This window comes from Oryctolagus cuniculus, chromosome 12 (assembly GCF_051225735.1).
Source record: "Oryctolagus cuniculus isolate XC-2025 breed Fujian yellow rabbit chromosome 12, ASM5122573v1, whole genome shotgun sequence".
NCBI classification, from domain to species: domain Eukaryota; kingdom Metazoa; phylum Chordata; class Mammalia; order Lagomorpha; family Leporidae; genus Oryctolagus; species Oryctolagus cuniculus.
Window position 1 is genome coordinate 17120670 of NC_142878.1, and position 17495 is coordinate 17138164.

The 17495-nt window shown below is 40.9% G+C and overlaps 1 protein-coding gene across 1 annotated transcript in view; it reads right to left on the bottom strand.

Moving 5' to 3' along the window:
- Positions 1-17495, bottom strand: part of OCA2 (OCA2 melanosomal transmembrane protein) — a 369302-nt gene that overhangs the window by 296260 nt on the left and 55547 nt on the right. The window contains exon 3 of the mRNA XM_008269748.5: positions 609-707. Within this exon, the coding sequence (XP_008267970.2) occupies positions 609-707 (99 nt within the window). The remainder of the gene's footprint in view (positions 1-608; positions 708-17495) is intronic.

Here is a 17495-nt window from a genome sequence, read left to right on the forward strand (position 1 = left end):
GTTAGAGAGAGAGAGGAGAGGCAGAGAGAGACAGAGAGGTCTTCTATCCGCTGGTTCACTCTCCAATTGACCGCAATGGCTTCAGCTGTGCCAATCAGAAGCCAGAAGCTAGGAGCTTCTTCCAGGTTTCCTACGTGGGTGCAGGGGCCCAAGGACTTGAGCCATCTTCTACTGCTTTCCCAGGCCATAGCAGAGAGCTGGATTGGAAGTAGAGCAGCCGAGACTCAAACCAGTGCCCATATGGGATGCCAGCACTCTAAGCCAGGGCATTAACCCACTGCGCCACAGCACTGGCCCCTTTTGTTAATAAAAAGATTTATTTAAGTGAGAAATCCCATTCTAATGAGACAGCCTGTCAGAGCTATGTACATGTATGGATGTGTATGTGTGCTATATAATCAATGTGGGGCTCTACTCAAGGCCATGTGAAATTCATAAGCCATACAACACAACCACTAGAATCTTAAATATCTACTACAATGAATTGTCAAGGATCTGACAAGGACCAACATGTCAGATAAAAATGTATCTCAGGAAGGAATTCTTTAGCATAAATGTCAAGGGTAATGCTCAGAAATGTCTTAATTTCTTAAGAGAAAAAGTCTCACCCTTTCTCTGATGAGGAATGCCTCAGCAAAGGAGTGTTTTCTGTAGAGCAGGGGTCTTTAGATCTGGAGCTGAAGAGCTGGGACAACGGAGTATGAGACCTGAAAAAGACATGAAAGGGAATGGAATCACCAACACAAAAGTAATGGGTTCCAGTAGTGCGATGCTACTTTCGAGAAGGTGCCCCAAATTCAGTGATATTTTTTCCATGGACTTTGTAAACAGCTGGAGATTTAGGAGAGATGGCTCAATACAGCTCTCTTCCCTAGTTTAAGCCAGATTGAACATGCAAAACAAAAACTCACATAGGAGACCAGAGGCAGCAGGACCCATACTTTTAGGTTCACTGTAGCATTAACAGTGAGAATCAGCATTAACAGTAGATTCTAGCCACTTTGACTATCCCATGCAGAGCTCCCATCAAGTATACATCAGTCTGATGGGGTCTTTTTATAAGGGGACTTCAAAATGCTTGTTGAGAAAGATAAGTTTATTTTGATGCAAGTTTTTGAAACCCATGCATAGTTTTTCATTTACACAATTTCCATGATTACTTTGAAAACCCTTCACATTCAAATCAGGAGCTTTCGAGAGGGAAATACTTGCACAGGCACAACAAGGTCTACACCATACCTTTATGCTCACCCTCATTAAAGGATATATGTTGTCTAAAAATAGTTTTTTTAAGAGGAATGGCAATAAAAGGCAATCTATTTGGAGTGAAACTGATACTTTGAGATGTAATGATTTTGAATAGTCCTTGTTTCAAATGATGAGGTACAGTGCTTTTTCTTCATACTATTTGTTGAACTCTTTACTTAATGTAGAGTTTATATTATGAATATAAAGTTAACTGAAAATCGATCTTTGTGAAAAATAAGAATGAGAATAGGGAGGGAGGAGGAAGAAGGGTGGAAGTGTGGGTGGGAGGAAGGGTAGGGTGGGAAGAATTACTATGTTCCTAAATTTTTATATATGAAATTTGTATTCCTTAAACAAATTTTTTAAATCAAAAAAGAGACACAACCAAAAAAAAGGAATGGCAAATTGCAGAAATAATTTCCGTTCCTACTTATCAGGAATATAGCATTTTATATGCTGGGATAAATAAGCCCAGGCCATGTTGTGATATTTCAGATGTCAACGTAGATCATAAAACACAACAAAGACAGAAAACACAACAAAGAAGAAATTTTATGAAAAATATGTCCATTTGCTTTCCCTTCCTTACGCAAGTATTCACCTGTAACATAAACAATGAGACTGTGGCCTGTGGAGGAACTAGGGCCTTGATCTGCATCTAACTACTACATGACTCAGGGAAGTCAGAAGAGAAGTTAGGGACCAGCAACTGTCCATTGGGTGCTGTCTCTAGGCAGCCTTGGGCCACTTTCTACAGAGAACACGTATGACTCAGGGGCTTTAACAGCCAGGAGAGGATAACGTGGTGTGAGCAGAGGTGTAGGGCAGATACCTTGACTTGGACAGGTGAAGGTGAGGATACAGAAGATGACTGTGTCTAGGGAATTTAATAATTAGTATGCTTTTAGTTGTTCAAACTGGCTTAAATAACTCAGCATTTTGTCCCCCATTCTCTTACAGCTGTAAATCCAGAGGGGTTTACATTTGATAAAGGTCTCAGTGAAAAACGAACATCCATGCATTTTCTGCTCCTCAGGGCAGTTTGTTATGTAGTATTGCCACTATGAGCTCCAGTTTTCTCAGCCTTGTAATATAGATGAAAAGAAAATTATACACCAAAAAAAAAAAAAAACCCTCAGTTCCATTGTGTTAAACAAGGATATCTAAGTGGAAGGCATAAAGACAGAGTCAATTATTTTCATCAGACTCTGAGTTTCTTATGAATGGCTGTCATATTGTTTTGCTTTGTTTTATGATACCATAAATGGTACCCAGTTTAATACAGGTTCTTTTTTATTTTATTTTATTTTTTTTTGACATGCAGAGTTAGTGAGAGAGAGAGAAAGACAGAGAGAAAGGTCTTCCTTTGCCATTGGTTCACCCCACAAGTGGCCGCTACAGCTGGAGCACTGCGCTGACTCGAAGCCAGGAGCCAGGTGCTTCCTCCTGGTCTCCCATGAGGGTGCAGGGCCTAAGCACTTGGGCCATCCTCCACTGCCTTCCAGGGCTACAGCAGAGAGCTGGACTGGAAGAGGAGCAACCGGGACAGAATCTGGTGCCCAACCGGGACTAGAACCCGGGGTGCCGGCGCCACAGGCGGAGGATTAGCCAAGTAAGCCGCGGCGCCGGCCAATACAGGTTCTTAATAAATACTTAATAATGAACAGTTTAAGCCCAATAATCATAACTTATTTGTATGACACTGTCTTCTTGACTCAACAGATTTCTAAATGATTATAATGTTCCATAAGAATCATCACAGGCCGGCGCCGCGGCTCATTAGGCTAATTCTCCGCCTTGCGGCGCCGGCACACAGGGTTCTAGTTCCAGTTGGGGTGCCGATTCTGTCCCAGTTGCCCCTCTTCCAGGCCAGCTCTCTGCTGTGGCCCAGGAGTGCAGTGGAGGATGGCCCAAGTCCTTGGGCTCTGCACCCCATGGGAGACCAGGAGAAGTACCTGGCTCCTGCCATCGGATCAGCGTGGTGCGCCAGCCACAGCGCACCGGCTGCGGTGATCATTGGAGGGTGAACCAACGGCAAAGGAAGACCTTTCTCTCTGTCTCTCTCTCTCTCACTGTCCACTCTGCCTATCCAAAAAAAAAAAAAATCATCATCACAGACCACCTGAATAGTGAGTCATGCTGAAAGGAATAGAGGTGCTATTGCTCCTTAGAAAGATCAAGCTACAGCCCCTCAGGACGGCTTACAGCAGCATCACAGCGCCCAGCATGGGGGTTCACCTTCTTGCCACTAAAGACCAAAATCAGAAGTGGGGAGAAGTCAGAAGTCCACGTTACCTTCTCTGTGATTGCCATATCTGGCTGATTTTGTTATTCTTTAGCATTTCAGTTGTGCTTTGTGAACATAAAATAGTTTATGGTTGTAGTTAACCATGCGGGAAATGGTTTCGAAGTTTTTAACATATTTATATTTCTAAAGTGCTGAAATTAAAATAAGTTTCACAGGGAAATTTCCCAAAGAAACTTCAGATCATTCCAAATTTCAAGTTAATTTTATACCATCCAGATACTGTTTCACATTGTTCAAACCCATTCTTCTCTGCAAAGGGAAAAGCAGAGAAGCCCTTTGGACCATGCTACTTCGCAGGATCCCTGGCCTGTGTCCTGGAAAACTCATAAACCACATGGAGAAAAGATACAAGATCACCCAGAAAACACATATGCCAGAGCCCAGAAAGGAAATGGCAGCCCATAGACCTGAGAGCCTAGCACTGAAAACTGTATCCAGTAAAGTATTTCTTAAACAGCGAGAGAAATTAAACACATTCTCAGACAAAAGCCAACAGATTTCATTATCAACAAAACTGACCTACAAAAATGCCAAATAGGGGGCCAACACTGTGCCATAGAAAGTCAAGCCACCACCTGCAGTGCTGGCACCCCATATGGGCACCAATTCAAGTCTCAGCTGCTCTACTTCCAATCCAGCTCCCTGCTACTGTACATAGGAAAGCAGCTGGAGATGGCCCAAGTGCTTGGGCTCCTGCACCCAACTGGGAGACCTGGAAGAAGCTCCTGGCTCCTGGCTTCGGCCTGGCCTAGGTCAGGCAATTGCAACTACTTGGGGAATGAACCAGCAGATGGAAGATTCTCTCTCTCTCTCTCTCTCTCTCTCTCTCTCTCTTTCTCTCTTCCTCTCGGTCTTTGTAATTGTGCCTTTCAAATAAATAAAATAAGCCTTTTTAAACAATTAAAATTAAAAATTAAAAAAATGCTAATGGGAGTCCATCATGTCTTTTTTGAAACAAAAAGACACTAGATAGGGGCCAGCACTGTGGCATAGCAGTGCCAGAATCCCATTTGAGCACAGGCATCAAGTCCCGGCTGCTCTTCTTCCAACCTAGCTCCCTGCTAATGCACCTGGGAAAGCAGTGGAAGATGGCCCAAGCCCTTGGGCCCCTGGACCCACATGGGAAACCCAGATGAAGTTCCTGGCTTCAGCTTGGCCCAGCCCTGACCCTTGAAGCCAAATTGAGGAGTGAGCCAATGGATGGAAAACCTCTCTGTCTCTCTCTCTTTCTACCTCTGCTTCTCCCTCTCTGTAACTCTTTCTAATAAAATGAATAAATCTAAAAAAAAGACACTAGATAGCAATTCAGAGATACATGAAGATATAAATATCTCTAATAAAGGTAAATTCATGGACAAGTATGAAAACTAGCATTATTATAATTTTGGTTTGTAACAGCACTTTTTACCTTCTGCAGAATATAAAAGATGAAGGCATAAAAGTAATTATAAATCTATGTTAATTGGTACACAGTGTACAAAATTGTGATTTGTGGCATCAATAGGATAAACAGCAGTACAGTAGTTTTTGTATGCATTGAAAGTTAACTTGGTCACAATTCAAATTGCATTGTTATAACTTTAAGAAGTTATATGTAGGGGCTGGCACCGTGGCACAGCCACCTGTGGTGCCAGCATCCCATATGGGCACTGGTTCTAGTCCCAGCTGCCCCTCTTCCAATCCAGCTCTCTGCTATGGCCTGGGAAAGCAGTAGAAGATGGCCCAAGTCCTTGGACAACAAGAAAATAAAATATATCAAAACTCACAGAATTCAGTGTAAGCGGTACTAAAAGGGAAACTTACAGCTGCAAATACTGACTTTAAAAAAAAAATTTCAAGGGCCGGCACCGCGGCTCACTAGGCTAATCCTCCGCCTAGCGGCGCCGGCACACCGGGTTCTAGTCCCTGTCGGGGCGCCGGATTCTGTCCCGGTTGCCCCTCTTCCAGGCCAGCTCTCTGCTGTGGCCAGGGAGTGCAGTGGAGGATGGCCCAGGTGCTTGGGCCCTGCACCCCATGGGAGACCAGGAAAAGCACCTGGCTCCTGGCTCCTGCCATCGGATCAGCGCGGTGCACCAGCCGCAGCGCGCCGGCCGCGGCGGCCATTGGAGGGTGAACCAACAGCAAAAGGAAGACTTTTCTCTCTGTCTCTCTCTCTCACTGTCCACTCTGCCTGTCAAAAAAAAAAAAAAAAAAATTTCAAGTCAACAACCTAATAGTAACCTTAAGGAATTAGGAACAAATAAACAAACAAAAGATAAGAATATCTAGTTTACCATTTCTATTTAACCTACTACGGTTCTAGCCATAACTGGTAGGCAATAAAGGGATATAAATGGCATCCAAACTGGAAAAACAGAAGTAAAATAATCTCTATTTGAAGATGATACAATCTTTTATTTTTTTACAGAAAAATATTTTTTAGATTTCTCTTTCTTACTGATTTTATTCATTCATTTGGAAGGCAGAGATGGGGGGGGCAGAGAGAGAGAGAAACTCTTACATCCATTGGTTCACTCCACAGTGGCCAGAGCTGGGCTGGTCCAAAGCCAGGAGCCAGGAGCTTCTTCTGGGTTACGTGGGTGGCAGGGGCTCAAACACTTGAGTCATCTTGCGCTGCTTTTCCAGGTGCAGTAACAGGAAGTTGGATTGGAAGTGAAACAGTCAGGACTCAAGACAGTGCCCATATGTGATGCTGACACTGCAGGAGGTAGCTTGACCCACTGCACCACAGCACCAGCCTCAGGAACACAATCTTATAAGAAGAAAACTCTAAAGACTCTATTTTGAAAACCACTGGATTTGATAAATAAATTCACCAAGCTAAAGGATACAAAATCAGCAAAAAATGGTATATTCACACAATAGAAATTTGAAATGGAGGAACTACCACTAAAAAAAGCAATAGAAATATAATTAGAAATACAATGTTGAGTGATGACAGAAATTAATACTCACATGATGTAATTTTTACAAAGCTCAAAACCAAACGCCATTGAAGAAGGGAGGAAGAAAGAGAAAATGAAAGAAAATCAATGGATGGTTAGAAAACTAGATAAAACAGACAGACAGACATATATACACACACACACACACACACAGGATTTATAAACAGAAAATTCCATAAATAATTCCCTATTTGGGGAAACAAAGAAATGGCATAAAAGGGAAGCCAATTGGTTGGAGAGCACACAGTTGTTGAAAAACAGACTCCACTAGCCAGCGCCATGGCTCACTAGGCTAATCCTCCACCTGCGGTGCCGGCACCCCAGGTTTTAGTCCCAGTTGGGGTGCCGGTCCTGTCCTGGTTGCTCCTCTTCCAGTTCAGCTCTCTGCTGTGGTCCGGGAGTACAGTAGAGGATGGCCCAGGTCCTTGGGCCCTGCACCCACAAGGGAGACCAGGAGGAAGCACCTGGCTCCTGGCTTCGGATCAGTGCAGCACGCCAGTCGCAACACGCCGGCCGTGGTGGCCACTTGGGGGGTGAACCAACGGAAAAAGGAAGACCTTTCTCTCTGTCTCTCTCTCTTACTGTCTAACTCTTCCTGTTAAAAAAAAAGAAAAAAGAAAAACAGACTTCATAATTTTTTCATATGTCACATACATTATTTTCTCCAGATCAAGTATTATACTGTTTTTGAAAGGGAACATGAACTGAACTTGAACAAAAGGGAAATTTTCACAGTAAAGAAATGCTATAGAGATAATTAGTCAGAAAATGGAAATACAAGAAATAATGAGATGGAAGACTATCCTAAAATATAGAGTAAAAATTAATTATTTATTTTTTCATTTCTAGTTAGCCTAGAAAGTGAAAAAACTTCTACTTTTAAAAAGGAATTATTGTGGGACCAGTGCTGTGGCCTAGCAGATAAAGCTACCACTTGCAGTGCTGGCATCCCATATGGGTGCCAGTTCCAGTCCCAGCTGCTCCACTTCTGATCCAGCTCTCTGCTATGGCCTAGGAAAGCAGAAGAAGATGGCCCACGTCTTTGGGTTCCTGCATCCACATGGGAGACCTGGAAGAGACCACATGGGAGACCTCCTGGCTCCTGGCTTTGGATCAGTGCAGCTCCAGCCACTGCAGCCAACTGGGAAGTGAACCAGCAGATGGAAGACCTCTCTCTTTCTCTGCCTCTCCTCTCTCTGTATAACTCTAACTTTCAAATAAATAAATAAATCTTTTTTAAAAAAGGAATTATTGTTATGTTCTTAGATTTGTTATCTATTAAATATATATCAACTCTTTTTATATTAATAATAAAAAATTTTAAGATGCTTCTTGTGAAAAAATAAATAAAAAGCTAAAAAGCTTCCTAAAAATTTAATACTCAGAATGGAAGACTCAAATAAATCTCCAAATCGATTGCCTGCTTATTACATTGAAGCAAAAAAATAAAAGTAAAGAAACATGAGTGTATTTTTTACCATGGAAAAGTCCTTTTACTGCCTCTGTTTGCCAACATAACAAAATCTCACTCATTTACATTCCACTAGTCTTGCAAGTTTTCTTAACTGAAAGATACATTGAGGTTGTTGTTAATCTTTGCTTAAACAACTAATTTTTTATGGATGATGCAAATTAATATGTTTAAAAGAATGTCTAGAGACTGTTTAGAAAGTTCCCCAGAGGATGTATAAAGCTAGTAACAAAAAATTATTAAATATGAATGGATATTACTAATTTTTAAAAGTATAATCATGTACCCCAAAACCTAGGAAGGCCTTTTCTGAGAAATAATTACAGGAACAATCTTAGGATTTACTTGACTATAAAAATATTAAGCTTTAAGCTTTAATTTTTTGTAAAGATTTATTTATTTAATGAAAGTCAGAGTTACACAGCAGGAGGAGAGGCAGAGAGAGAGGTTCTCCATCCAATGGTTCACTCCCCAATCCGCTGCAATGGCCGGAGCTGTGCCAATCCAAAGCCAGGAGCCAGGAGCTTCTTCCAGGTCTTCCACATGGGTGCAGGGGCCCAAGCACTTTTGCCATCCTCCACCACTTTCCCAGGCCACAGCAGAGAGCTGGATGGGAAGTGGAGCAGCTGGGTTTCAAACTGGCGGCCATATGAGACTCCGGAACTTCAAGCCAAGGCGTTAACCTGCTGCGCCACAGTGCTGGCCCCTAAGCTTTAATTTTAAGCTTTAAATTAAATAGTTTTTTTTCCTAAGAAAAACAGTGTAAATAGTTGATGACTTGGTAGTAGGATTTTTTTTTGAAGTTCATAATTCAGTAAAGAGAGGAAAAGATGGGTTTGGGGCAGTAGGGTACTGAGTGAGCCCAGTGGGACACAGAAGTAGACACATCAGCAATGAAGCCAAACACGTATGGTTATTCTTTTTATTTTTTTTATATTAAATTGTTTTTTTTTAATGAATATAAATTTCCAAAGTACAGCTTATGGATTACAATGGTTTCCCCCTCATAATATCCCTCCCACCCGCAACCCTCCCCTTTCCCACTCCCTCTCCCCTTCCATTCATATCAAGATTCATTTTCAATTCTCTATATACAGATCAGTTTAGCATACATTAAGTAAAGATTTCAACAGTTTGCTCCCACACAGAAACATAAAGTGAAAAATACTGTTTGAGTACTAGTTATAGCATTAAATCTCAATGTACAGCACACTAAGGACAAAGATCCTACATGAGGAGTAAGTGCACAGTGACTCCTGTTGTTGACTTAACAAATTGACACTCTTGTTTATGGCGTCAGTAATCACCCTAGGCTCTTGTCATGAGCTGCCAAGGCTATGGAAGCCCCCTGAGTTCACCGACTCTGATCATATTTAGACAAGGCCATGGTCAAAGTGGAAGTTCTCTCCTCCCTTCAGAGAAAGGTACCTCCTTCTTTGATGACCCATTCTTTCCACTGGGATCTCACTCGCAGAGATCTTTCATTTAGGTTTTTTTTCCCCCAGAGTGTCTTGGCTTTCAATGCCTGAAATATTCTCATGGGCTTTTCAGCCGGATCCGCATGCCTTAAGGGCTGATTCTGAGGCCAGAGTACTGTTTAGGACATCTGCCATTCTATGGGTCTGCTGTGTATCTCACTTCCCATGTTGGATCATTCTCTCCCTTTTTTATTCTATCAGCTAGTATTTGCAGACACTATTCTTGTTTCTGTGATCCCTTTGGTTCTTAGTCCTATCATTATGATCAATTGTGAACAGAAATTGATCACTGGGACTAGTGAGATGGCATTGGTACATGCCACCTTGATGGGATTGAATTGGAATCCCCTGGTATGTTTCTAACTCTACCGTTTGAGGTAAGTCAGCTTGAGCATGTCCCGAATTGCACATCTCTTCCCTCTCTTATTCCCACTCTTACATTTAACAGCGATCACTTTTCAGTTAAGTTTCAGAACTTAAGAAGAATTGTGTATTGATTACAGTATTCAACCAAAAGTATTAAGTAGAACAAACAAAAAATACTAAGAGGGATAACATATCAAGTTGCTCATCAACAGTCAGGGTGAGGGCGGATCAAGTCACCGTTTCTCATAGTGTTCATTTCACTTGAACAGGTTTCCTTTTTGGTGCTCAGTTAGTTGTCACCTATCAAGGAGAACAAGTGGTATTTGTCCCTTTGGGATCGGCTTATTACACTCAACATAATGTTTTCCAAATTCCTAATGGGGATCACTTTTCAGTTAAAATTTAAACACCTAAGAATAATTGTGTGTTAATTACAGAGTTCAACCAATGGTACTAGAACAAAAAAAATACTAAAATGGATAAAGTATTACATTGTACATCAACCGTCAGGACAAGAGCTGATCAAGTCACTGTTTCTCATAGTGTCCATTTCATTTCAACAAGTTTCCCCCTTGGTGCTCAGTTAGTAGTCGACGTATGGCTATTCTTAACCAGTTTGCTGCCGGAGCTGGTGATGGCACAGTAAATGTCAAAAATTCACAATAAAAAAAAAGATTTGCGACCATTTTCTCCCAGGCTTACCCACATGTAGTAAGATGGAACAGTCAGTCCTTAAGCTTAAGTAAACCCTCAGACATAAAAGATGCAACCCTTCCTTCGCCAAGCTGATGGAGAGAACAGATCACTGCCGTGTACTAAGCAAGTTTTCAAACTGCAACCAAATGAGCAATGCATTCAGCACCATAAGGTTGTTTTCAATCAGAAAAACACCTGAGGGAAAAAATCGGACCACCATTCACTCCAGTTAGCTGGAAAGTCCAAAAAAACAATCCTTAACCTTGAATGGGCTTGTGACCAGGCTGGTTATTGAAGGGATAAGTCATTTTTATTGTGCAAAAAAAAACAAAAGTATACTCCTCCCCAAAGAAACCTGATGAGCTATGTGTTTTCAAGGAACATAAGACTCTCCAAGTTCATGAAAGGTATGCAGACTTTGAATAAAAAGCTGTATCTTTTCCTGCTAGCCACGAAATCAGGAACACAATGAATACTGGAGTCCCAGGAGGGGAAGTCGTCAGCACTGTCAATAGGAAAACACAAGGGAGTGAAAGTGCCTCAATGTGCTACTGCATGAAACCTGAGATGGATGTATTTTGCACTTCACAGTCGTCATTAACAGTTTTCATACCACACAAGGAGTCTTCAAAAAGTTCTTAGAAAGTGTGTGTCATGGAAAAACTATGCACAGATCTCAAATATCCCAAACTTTTTGCACCAAAGTAAATTTATCTTTCAATTCCATTTTCCATGAACTTTTTGAATTCCTGTGTGTGAGTGTGTGTGTGTGTGTGAGTGTGTATGCTGCTTGCTCAGCAGCGACAATCCCATATAAGAAAAAGGGGGAAGGGAAGTATATTTTTCAAAAACTTATTCGAACCAATCATTAACCTGAAATTAATAAAACATTCAAGGGCATTCTCTGAAAGAGAATGACAGGTGACAAAGCATACATGAAGATAATGATAAATGTAGTCTCTATTTCATGCTCCTAAGTAGACTGTACCAGAAACACACTTTAGTCTTTATACTAAGCCTTTTTTTTTTTTTTTTGGACACTACAAACTTACCTAGAGAGAGAAGATATTTGTCTCAGTGGGCTGATGAGGACCTGACCACACTTGGACTGGGGACTTACCACAGAGAATAATGGACAGCACTAAATTTCTCTGCAGATCACAATTCTCTCTACCATGTGGTACATGCACCGGACCAAGTCAACTTAAAGGATTTTCTATCTACTTCTTCTATTAATGAAACATGGCATTGAAATCTCCAACTATAATCTCTTATGTTCTATCAGTTTTTGCTTTGTGAATTTTGAAGCCTCATAAACATTAAGAATTGCATACTTTTGATAAACTTACCCATTTATCTTTATGATATGGCCTTCTTTACCCTTAGTAATATTCTTTGTTCAAATCTACTTTTTCTGATATCAATATAAGCACTTCACTTTTCTATGTGTCAGTTTTAGCATTATATATCTTTTTTATCTTTTTACTTTTAACCAATCTATTCTATTATATTTAGTGAATTCCTGAATCATTAGCATATACTTTTTCATAAATTTTTACTTATAAAAAAGGAACAAATTTCATGTATTTCATATACACAGTTTTAACAGCATAATGATACTTCCACCCTACTGTCCCTTCCCCCCTTACCCCTTATTCACTCCCACCCTCTCTCCTTCCTTATTTTTCTTTTAGTTTTTTAAATGACATACATTCAGTTTTCATTATAATCACAAGCTTAACCTTCCACTAAATAAAAATTCAACAAGAACTAGGTTAAAAAAAAAAACAGTATTCCTCAACAGTAAAGACAAGGGCTATAAACAATAATCAAACCTCAAAAAGCCAATTTTGCTCATATATGTTGTAAATTTTAAATCGTGGTTTTTTTACCTTTCTCTGTTTCTCTGTAACTCTACCTCTCAAATAAATAGATAAACTCTTTTTTTTTTTTTTTTTTTTTTTTTTTTGGACAGGCAGAGTGGACAGTGAGAGAGAGAGACAGAGAGAAAGGTCTTCCTTTTGCTGTTGGTTCACCCTCCAATGGCCGCCGTGGCCAGTGCGCTGTGGCCGGCACACCACGCTGATCCGATAGCAGGAGCCAGGTGCTTCTCCTGGTCTCCCATGGGGTGCAGGGCCCAAGTACTTGGGCTATCCTCCACTGCACTCCCTGGCCACAGCAGAGAGCTGGCCTGGAAGAGGGGCAACCGGGACAGAATCCTGCGCCCCGACCGGGACTAGAACGCGGTGTGCCGGCGCCGCAAGGTGGAGGATTAGCCTAGTGAGCCGCGGCGCCGGCCTAGATAAACTCTTTTTAAAAAGAAAAAGGCAACACTGTGGCATAGTGGACTAAGCTTCTGCCTGCAGCACCAGCATCTCATATGGGTGCTGCTTCCTGTCCTGGCTGTTCCTCTTCCAATACAGCTTTCTGCTAATGACCTGGAAAAGCATTGGAAGATGACCCAAGTGCTTGGGCCCCTGCACCTGCTTGGGAGACCCAGAAGAAGCTCCTGGCTCCAGGCTTCAGATGGGCTTAACTCTAGCTATTGCAGCCATTCGGGGAGTGAACCAGTGGATAGAAGACCTTTCTCTCTGTCTTTCACTCCCTCTGTCTGTAACTCTACCTCTCAAGTTAATAAATAAAATCTTTAAATCTTCAGATTTTTTGTCTACTATGACAACATTTGCTTTTTAACTAGGGTATTGAGTTCACTCACATATAATATGAGTACTGATATATTTAGGTTTAAATCTGCTGTCTTGTTACTTATTTTCTATTTGTCTATCTGTTCTTTCTTCCATTTTCCTCTTTTTCTACCTTATTTTACATTAATTATTTTGTTCAATTTGATTTTATCTTTTTGTTGGCTTATTAGCTATAGTTCTTTGGGTTTTCTAATTGTTGTTTAAGGGATTACAAATCATTAACTTCTCATAGTCCAACTTAAAATATAATACCCAAGCCTATATAGTATATAATGATAAAATATACATATATATGCACACATTAATGAACAGGCAAATAGATCAATGGAATAGAACTGAGAGCTAGAAATAGAAATCATAACAATTTATTCCATATCAGAGGAACAAAGACCATTCATTGAGAGAATAAATGCTCTCTTCAAGAAAGTCATGCAACAGATTCTTAAATATGACACCAAAACCACAAGCAAAAACAGATGAAAATCGATAAACTTGACTTTACCAAAATTCAAATTCTTTGTGAACCAGACAACATTATTAAGAAAAATATATCACACAGAATGCACTAAGTTGCTTGAAAATAATACAGCTAGTAAGAATCTAATAAGCAGACTATATAAAGAACTTCTACAACTCATAAACAAAGGACAACCCAATTTTAAAATGGACAGAGGACTTAAACAGGCATCTTTCCAAAGAAAATATGCAAGTGATCAATAAGTATAGGAAAGATGTTAAAAATTATTAGTCATTAGAAAATATAAATCAAAAATACTATAAGATATCATATAATACCCAATAGGAAGACCCAATAGTAAAAGTGAAAAGGTGTTGGCAAGTATATGGAGAAATTAGAAAACTCATATATTGCTAGTGGTAATATAAAGTATACCAAACTCCGTGAAAAATAGTTTTGCAGATCCTCGAAACATTCAATACAGAATTAACCATACGACCCAGAAATTCCACTACTAAACATATACAAAAATATTTGAAAGCAAGAATTCAAAAAGGTATCTGTACACCAACATTAATTGTAACATTTTCACAAAAGCCAAACAACTCATGTATCCTTCAATAGATGAATGGATAAACAAAACGTGGCAGATACATATAAGTTATTTACCCATAAAAAGGAATGAAGTGATGATACATGATATCACATCATGAACCTTCAAAACATGCTGAGCAAATAAGCTAAAAGCAAAAGAACATGGGGCCAGCGCTATGACATAGCAGGTAAAGCCACCACCTGCAGTGCCATAATGCCATATGGGTAACGGTTCAAATTTCAGCTGCTCCACTTCCGATCCAGCTCTCTGCTATGGCCTGCGAAAGCAATAGAAGATGTCCCAAATCCTTGGGCCCCGGCATCCCTGTAGGAAGACTCAGAAGATGCTCCTGGCTCCTGGCTTCAGATCTGCACAGCTCCCGCCATTGCAGCCACTTGGGGAGTGAACTAGAAGATGGAAGACCTCTCTCTCTCTCTGTCTCTCCTTCTCTCTCTGTGTAACTCTGACTTTCAAATAAATAAACAAATCTTAAAAAAAAATAAGTACTACATGACTTCATTTATATGACACACCTATCATTGGCACATTAATAGACAGAAAACAGATTAGCGGTTCCCAGAGGTTGGGAGGAGGGGTAAGCAAGAGGGAGCTCTTGCCTTCAATCAAAAAAAAAAAATCATCCTCCAGAAGTGATAGAACAAGAGACCCTCCAGATGCACAAAAACCTATGTAGAAACATGTACAAGGAAGGCAATATGACTCCCCAAAAAGGAATGCAACAATACATTAATATTGGATTGTGAAGAAGAAGAGAATGATGAAATGCCAGAAAAAGAATTCAGATGAATAATAGAGTAATCAAAAACGCAGAGAAACAGTCAGATGACATTAAGAAATCAGGACATGACATGCACAAGAAATTCTGCAAAGGGAGATATTAAAAAAGAACAAAGCAGAAATATTAAAAATGAAGTATTCAATAAAAATACAATGTATCCAAATAAAAGTATTCAAATAAAAATTACAATGAAACAACAGACTTGATGAGGCAGAAGAAAGAATGTCTGACCTAGAAGACAGGTATTCTGAAATAGTCAGACCAAAAAATGAAAAACAAGAATAACTAAAAAGAATAAAAACAGTGATCAGGAGCTATAGAGTATCATCAAGCAACCAAATAAATAAGTCTTAGGAGTTTCTAAAAGAAGAGAAAAAAATGGCTTTTAATACCTATACATGGGGCCAGTGCTATGGTATAGCAGGTAAATCTGCCACCTTCAGTGCTGAAATCCCATATGAGTGCCAGTTCAAGTCCCAGCTGCTCCATTTCCAATCCAGCTCTCTGCTATGGCCTGGGAAAGCAGTAGAATATGGCTCAAGTGCTTGGGCCCCTGTACCCTCATGGGAGACACAGAAGAAGCTCCTGGCTCCTGGCTTCAGATAGGCCCAGCTCCTGCTGTTGCAGCCATTTGGGGAGTGAGCCAGCAGATGGAAAACTCTCACTCTCTCTCTCTCTCTCTCTAACTCTGTCTTTCAAATAAATAACAAATAGATATTTTTAAAAAGAGATAAAAAAGAATACCTATACATGTATTTGAAAGTCAGAGTTATATATAGAGAGGTTGATACATAGAGAGGGAAATTCCACCTACTGGTTCACTGCCCAGATGGCCATAATACCCAGGACTTGGCCAGGACAGAGCCAGGAGCTTCACTTGGGTCTCCCATATGAGTTGCAGAGGCCTAGACACTCGGGACATATTCTTACGCTTTTCCTAGGCCAATAGCATGGAGCTGGATTAGAAGTTGGAAGAGCAGCCAGGACTCAAACTAACACCCAAATGTTGGCATTGCTGGTGGTAGTTTACCTACTATGCCACAATATCAGCCCCTTAAGCTGTCAACAAATTGGAAAGTCTAGAGGAGATGGACAGATTTCTGGACACATACAATCTATCAAAATTGACTCATGAAAACAGAACACAAAATAGACCAATAACAAAAGATGGAGATTGAATCAGTTATAAAGATCTCAAAAAGAAAAGCCCAGGATCAGATGGCTTCACTGCTGAATTCTACCAGACAATTAAAGAAGAACTAATTCCCATTCTTCTAAAACTATTCAAAACAATTGAAAAGGAAGGAATCTCCCCAAACTCCTTCTGTGAGGCCAGCATCACCTTAATTCTAAAACCAGAAAAAGATACTACAAATACCAATATCCCTGATGAACACACATGCAAAAAATCCTCATGAAAATTCTAGCTAATAAAATCCAGCAACATATCAGAAAGAGTATTCACCTGGACCAAGTGGGATTTATCCCTGGGATGTGGGGATGGTACAACATATGCAAATTGACGTATATGATACATCACATAAAGGCAATATATGAAAAACAGGCCGGCGCCGGGGCTCACTAGGCTAATCCTCTGCCTTGCGGCGCCGGCACACTGGGTTCTAGTCCTGGTCGGGGCACCGGATTCTGTCCCAGTTGCCCCTCTTCCAGGCCAGTTCTCTGCTGTGGCCAGGAAGTGCAGTGGAGGATGGCCCAAGTGCTTGGGCCCTGCACCCCATGGGAGACCAGGAGAAGCACCTGGCTCCTGCCATCAGATCAGCGCGGTGTGCTGGCCATGGCGGCCATTGGAGGGTGAACTAACGGCAAAGGAAGACCTTTCTCTCTGTCTCTCTCTCTCTCACTGTCCACTCTGCCTGTCAAAAAAAATAAATAAATAAAGGCAATATATGAAAAACAAACAAACAACAAGCATAATATTGAATGGGGGAAAAGCTGGAAGCACTTTCACTAAGATCCAGAACCAGACAAGGATGCCCACTTTCAAGTTCTGAAAGTTTTAGCCAGAGCCATTAGGCAAGAAAAAGAAATCAAAGGGATATAAATTGGAAGGAGCAAGTCAAATTATCCCTGTTTGCAGGTGATATGATGATATATATAGGGAAACCAGGAGACTCCATAAAGAGATTATTGGACTTCATAAGAGTTTGGCAAAGTTGCAAGATATAAAATCAACACACAAAAATCAATAGCCTGGGGCCTCTGCCTGCAGCATCAGCATCTCATATGGGTGTCAGTTCATGTCCCAGATGCTCCTCTTCTGATCCTGCTCTCTGCTATGGCCTGGGAAAGCAGTGGAGGATGGCCCAAGTCCTTGGGCCCCTGCACCCATGTGGGAGACCTGGAGGAAGCTCCTGGCTCCTGGCTCAAGAACAGCGCAGCTCTGGCTGTTGCAGCCAACTGGGGAGT